At 36.9% G+C, this 5942-nt stretch overlaps 2 protein-coding genes across 6 annotated transcripts in view; both read left to right on the top strand.

The window, feature by feature from the left end:
- lg9h5orf51 (linkage group 9 C5orf51 homolog) overlaps nt 1–2086 on the top strand; it is a 5794-nt gene extending 3708 nt beyond the window's left edge. For 2 of the 3 annotated variants that reach the window (XM_024274708.2, XM_024274707.2), the window contains 3 exons: nt 591–722; nt 881–995; nt 1076–2033. In XM_024274708.2, coding sequence (XP_024130476.1) covers nt 591–722; nt 881–995; nt 1076–1311 — 483 coding nt within the window. In that variant the 3' untranslated portion in view covers nt 1312–2033. Of the gene's footprint in view, nt 1–590; nt 723–880; nt 996–1075 lie in introns of all 3 variants that reach the window. The other variant, XM_024274709.2, reaches the window with a different exon arrangement.
- A 993-nt stretch (nt 2087–3079) lies between these two features.
- fbxo4 (F-box protein 4) lies at nt 3080–5942 on the top strand. Of its 3 annotated transcripts, none has more exons than XM_024274711.2 (7): nt 3080–3345; nt 3690–3964; nt 4035–4258; nt 4640–4715; nt 4835–5007; nt 5098–5291; nt 5385–5942. In XM_024274711.2, exons 1-7 carry the CDS (start codon nt 3184–3186, stop codon nt 5481–5483), a joined length of 1203 nt encoding a protein of 400 aa, XP_024130479.1. In that variant the 5' UTR covers nt 3080–3183; the 3' UTR covers nt 5484–5942. The 3 variants fall into 3 exon arrangements, with proteins under 3 accessions (XP_024130479.1, XP_024130478.1, XP_024130480.1); XM_024274710.2 differs by having other exon boundaries at nt 5095–5291; XM_024274712.1 differs by having other exon boundaries at nt 3214–3345; nt 3694–3964; nt 5095–5291.

The following is a 5942-nucleotide window of genomic DNA, read 5'->3' as shown; positions in this document are numbered from 1 at the left end:
ATTTAGAGGAGGGGGGTCCACAGACGATGTTTCCAAAACAAAATATATAATTATTGTTACCTTGACATTAAAATCAAAATATTTGCGAATATATTGGTTATTGGTTTACTGAAATTATTTTTTCTGTTGTATCATTTCGTCATCATTCGGGTCTCCGTGGACTCTCTCTCAGTCTGGGCTCCTAGAATCAGCCACATCCCCCCTTTTCCAGGAGCTGGTGGCGGCCGACACCAAATTCTCTATGCAGGAAAAGCTCTGAAAGCTCCGCCCACACGCAGCGGGAGATTCAGGAACAGACTTTAAGAAATAACCGTGAAGCTGTTACTTCAGCGCTGGTCAAAACAAAGAGGATTTACAGGAATTTGACAGAATTTCATTGATGTGAACGGACAATGATTAAAATTATGAGAGCCCAAGGTGTGTGCGCTCGCTGGGGGTGGGGGTCGGAGTGGTCCGCGTGTCCGAACCGTGTCCCGAACCGTGGCTTCTGATCCGTACGGACCACGGATAATCCGTGATCCGCAACACCCCTAAAAACTAAGATATGATTTTTCTTTAATACACACTGACTTCTGTTGATTTTTTAAAAGGTGCAGTCTGTGTTGGGAACCGAGCTGCTTGAGTGCCTCTACTGGAGAAGAGGAGCTCTGCTGTACATGTACTGCTACACCCTTCATCAAAGAAAACAGTGGATCAAGAAAAATAAAGATGCATTCCTTAAGGTACCACACGTTGTAGAAATCTGTCAAATCTTTTCAATAATCGTATTAATGCATGATTATTATATGTACATTCATGATTTAGTTTAAACTGTACATAAATATACATAGTGTTGTTAATTTACATGCTGACATTAGTTTTTATGCACAATTTGACGCAGTGTATTCAGGAAGGTGTGCGCTACCTGATGCGGATGCTGCAAGTGAGGAACTCTGTGAAGCTCAATGATGGCGTGGTGCTCCACGACAGTGCTACAGCTAGTATCCTATCTGAAGGTAAAGGTTCCCTCCTAACAAAAACTCTCTTTTTCTGTCTGTTTTAACAATCCTCACCCCTTGTAAACGTTTTGGCGCAGGCATCTTTTCAGACACACATCTTTTAACTATGATGTACATCGGGGAAATGTGTTTCTGGGCAGTGAAGTACGAGGACTGCAGCTCTGACACTACAGACCGCAAAGAAGATCACCTCCAGTTTCGGGACATTGGTACACAGATCCTCAACAAATATGTGCTTGCTTGTGAAGGCCCTTTGCATGGTCAGGGCTGGAATACAGAGAATGCCAAGGAAATCCTTAGTATTTTACAGTGAGCTCTGTTGAAGTTGCCCTCAGGCTAAAAATACATAAATAAAAAAAAAAGATCAGTATTTTAATGTTATGAAATTTTGTTGGAAGTGAAGAGGGGTTGAAGAAGGACATGTTTTTTGATCTTTAGGTAGCTTAATATTAAGCCCAAAGGTCCTGCTTAAAGCAGATAAGTGGGAGGCTAAAAAGTTTAAAGAGTAGAGATATAAAACAGGTTACAGGAGAGAGGCTGCTGAGCAACAGTTTGACTTGTTCTGCTGACACAGCAAGTGCTGTTGTTCCGATTCAGACTGTTGCCTAGGCTGCGTGTTATGCTCTAAGAATGTGTTTATAATAACAATAATATTAGTATTAAGAGGACATTAATTTAAAACAAAAAAAGTAATATCTCATATGTTATATGTTTTAAAAGAATTCACCTGGGAATGACACACTGCACAACAGTGTTTTCTTTAAAGTTTTTGTGCCATTCTTTTTTTTTTTTTTTTTGGTTATGCTTTTATGATTTGAAAACGAATACTCTGTGTATAAAAACACATGGAGCAAAAACGTGTAAAAAAAATGACTGATGTGTTCTTAACTGATTTAAATATGTTCAGATGTAATTTTACCAGCTTTGTATTGCAGCACTTCTATTCCCATCGATAATAAATTCCATTTTCCTTGTATTCCACTTTCATTACAGTGATGTCGTAACTATTAAAGAATTTGTGTTGTTTGAACAAAATGATTTTGGTTTTGTTTTTTATGTCTTTGTTGACAATAAACACATGCATTTTACTGCTTGTGTATTTTATTTTTTTGTACCAGAATATTATTTAACATCTAAAAAAGGCACAAACTTCATAAACAGTTTGAAAATTTTCAAAGAGGTGTAAAATATTTCAACTTTTTTTATCAGCACAGATTTAGCTTTACTGCATTTGCCATGACATCCAATTTAGAAGTGTTTAAATGATCATGAGAAATATTCAGGTAAAAATTACTGTTTGGTTTTATTTGAAGTCGTCATGTATTTTACATCACATCCCAATGAGGATACAGATGACTTCATGTTTTAAAAGATCTTCCACAATCTCTTACATTTTTTGATTGATCAACACATCGATCACCAAGATCTCACTTTAATTTGTTGAACTTTAAATTGATAATTCATATTTTTTTTTATGTGTAAGTTAGAATTTGAAAGGATGTTTTTAGTGCATTAAATCTAGATGAAATAATATATATATATATTATATTTGAACTAATTTTGCTTTAAAAAAAATACTAACCTTAGAATGACAAATTCTTCATTATGTTTCTTTTTGTCGTAAGCATCTATTTTATTTTTTTGTTTTCGTCTTTTAAAAAAAAATGAAATTATTGAAAAAATATTTAGCCTGTTTACTCAATTTAATTTTTCTTTAGCCAAATTCCATATGCATAAAAGTAAATAACGTCATTCAAAACTGTATTTGCCTCTCTTCATTGGTGAGATTTAAAAAGAAAAATACAGTGAACCTCTCAAAAATTACAATAATTTAACAGTTAAAAAAACTTTAAATGTATTTAAAAACTATGATCTAAATAACTGGTGAAACTTTCCCCAATTTCTATTGTGTTGTGATTTACTCAAACGTGATTTGCAATCATAATTTTATCATCATATACTAAACTTTTCTATTTTTTTTTCTTTTTAGCCCCATGTTCATGCATTTGGTACTTTACATGGATATTAAATTTTGTTAATAAAGTTTGCCTTAAGAAAAAACTTTGGAGTAGATAAACCACACTACCCACAATGCACCTCTCCTGCCACCGATGAGGAAATTTGAGAGTTGGGAAGTATTTGCAGTTGCGTCGTTGTCCGTAACGCTCATACATTTCCTGAAGTCATGGCAGAGAAACACCAGCAGTTCGAGTCTGTGATTATCAGAAGCCTCCGGCTTTTTAGAGATCGATATTTTTCGAACAAAGATGGCAAAGAAGACTTTATGAAAACAGCCGCGGAACAAGACAATGAGGAGAAAGAGTCGGGATTTTTGGAAAGTTTACCGGTAAGTATGAATCATTCTATTTAGTAACATATTTTATTATTATTATTATTATTATTATTATTATTATTATTTTGTAGCGTATAAAGACCTTATACGTTAAAGCTGTACCTCAACGTGTGACTTCACACATAAACAAACCAACTACAGAATCAAAGAAAAGAAACCGTCACTAACAGTTATTTAAGTCTTATAATAATATATCTCATTTAGTAAAGAAACCTCTTAATTTATTTGATATTTTACTAAAAGTGTGTCCGTTATTGCTATACAGAGTTTTTTTTTTAACATTATTATTATTATTTGTGTTAACCATATACAAAGAGTAAACCAATGTTTTTTTTAAGGTGGGCGTACAGTTCCAGATCATGACCTTCCTTTCTCCGTCTGACATCTGCCGCCTTGGGGCCACCAGTCAGTACTGGAGAGCAATGGTGAGAGATTCATTACTGTGGAGATACTTCCTGTTGCGGGACATGCCCGGTTGGTCCTCTATTGATCACGTGAGCATGCCCAACCTGGACATGCTGGATGCTCCGCTCATTTCTGAGGATGAGAGCCTCGACGACAGAGAAGAAGGAGACGAAAAGGAGAGGGAAATCAAATTCGACTACATGTCTGAGTGAGTTCTTTTGAGGTTAGTCGATAAAGGTTTGCAGCAAAAGCTTGAGTGTGTTTTTGTGTTTCGTCAGATACCTGAAAGGATGCCCCTCCTGCAGACAGAAGTGGCTCCCCTCACGGCCAACCTATGCCGTCATGACCTCCTTTCTCCAGTACATCGTGCGTCCATCTGAACCTCGTTACGCCATGTTTGGTCCTGGCATGGAGCAGCTGGATGTGTCGCTGGTCACCAGGCTCGTGCACGCCCACGATATGCTGCCTTTAGCAACCACTCCATCCCGGCAGCAGATAAACGGTACAGTTTCACTAATCTTTTAGGAAGTCACTTCTGCACTAATGCACAGATTTCAAACACTAAGTAAGACTTCTGACCTCGTAGGAGAACGTTAGCTGCACTGGTATGATCCTGTTTGGTACAGGGCATCTTTTATTTTGAAAGGGAGTCATTTGAGCTTCTGTCAAGAGTAAAAAGCAATTTCACATTATTAGAAAATGCTTGTTTCTCTTTCTATTTCTCTCTTTATTTAAGCCAAAAAGTTTTCTCAATTTGTGACATCTTTGCAAAATCCAAAAAATTGTACAGTAGTCCACCAACAGATGGCAGTAGTGTTTCATTATTTTACTAGTTGTCAGAAAAGTTACCAGAACAAAAATGACAATTCTTTTTCTGTTCCAGCCATTGGCTCAGGGATCAGCTTCATGTTCAAAAACCAGAACAAATTTAACATCTTGACTCTATATTCAACCAACAGGTGAGCATTTTTCATCTTACAGGAATCTCGTCTAACAGGTTTAGGTTTCTGGGGCTGTTTTGGTCCATATCACAGGAGCCCAGCAGCAGTTTTTAGGCTTTGTATCGTGCTGTGTGCAGAGCAGAACGGGAGAGAGCCAGAGTGGAGCAGCAGAGCATCAGGAGCAAGCTCTTTACTGTTGAAGGAACCAATGACTCGGGCTATCCAGTGTATAGCCCCACTCCTCACGTCCAGCTGGTGAGCCAGGTGGTGGATGGGTTTATTTATGTAGCCAATGCAGAGTCTGACAGAGGTGAGAGAAAACGTCCTTTATTTGAACTTTTTTTAAGCCTATTGATTATCCACTCAACATATTCCTAAACCAAATAAATCTGTTTAGCAGTTGACTGGAAGGCGGAGATTTCCCAGATCAGAGTTTTGCTAAACTGTGCGGCGGACCCCACATCCAGGCCTCTGCTGGTGCTTTCCTGTGTTTCCAGAGAACAGTCAGAAACCATAAATACCACCAAACACCGAACTCCCTGTGTTTACGTGGCAAAGAGGCTCAACCTTCCACAGCTCTCTAACCCCTGGATGGTAAGAACAAAAATCAAATTTAAAGACCTATGCATTGTCAGTTCAGAAATTGTTATTATTATTTTCTAACTTGAGCCTCTTCTTCATATTCAGGTGCAGGATACAGTGGTTGAATCCCTGTCGGGTTTTTTGGATGGCATTTCATGGCTGCTGAGAAGCTCTGGTGTCAAACTTCATGACAGTTCACCCTGAGATCCATTAAAACAAACACTACTGAAACTCAGGAAAAATAACTAAAAACACTGAAGAAGGTATTGGAAGTCTACAATTATTTATTAAAAAAAAAACGATTTAGACATGTTTAAAGGGGTAGCAATAACTAAAAGGTGGCATTATCAGCTGCATCTTAAACGATTAGCCACATTATTTGTAATATGGGATGATAATTTGAAAAAAATATATATTTTTAAGTCATTTTTTTTTTTGTATCGTAATTGAAGTACATATTAGAATGCTGTTTTGTTAGACTCTAGGCTAACAATAATCTGTGAAAAAAATCTGCACTTAAAAACTTCCAAAACAGAATCTACAAGTTTTGCTTTCAGTGGTCTCCATCTGAATATTAAAAAAGTATGATTTCAAGTTAATCTCATGAAGGCAAGAAAAAAAGCCTTTTTTTGTTGTTATTAAAAACCAATTTGCATTGCTGCC

Source organism: Oryzias melastigma, linkage group LG9 (genome assembly GCF_002922805.2).
Source record: "Oryzias melastigma strain HK-1 linkage group LG9, ASM292280v2, whole genome shotgun sequence".
NCBI classification, from domain to species: Eukaryota; Metazoa; Chordata; class Actinopteri; order Beloniformes; family Adrianichthyidae; genus Oryzias; species Oryzias melastigma.
This window is presented reverse-complemented; position numbering and strand designations above follow the sequence as displayed.

Excerpts from the sequence above, each read along its gene's own strand:
- fbxo4 (XM_024274710.2), top strand. The coding sequence starts at position 3,184 with ATGGCAGAGAAACACCAGCAGTTCGAGTCTGTGATTATCAGAAGCCTC. Across the intron at positions 4,259-4,639 it reads ATCCCGGCAGCAGATAAACG|CCATTGGCTCAGGGATCAGC; the intron begins GTACAGTTTCAC and ends TTTCTGTTCCAG. Across the intron at positions 4,716-4,834 it reads ACTCTATATTCAACCAACAG|AGCAGAACGGGAGAGAGCCA; the intron begins GTGAGCATTTTT and ends TGCTGTGTGCAG.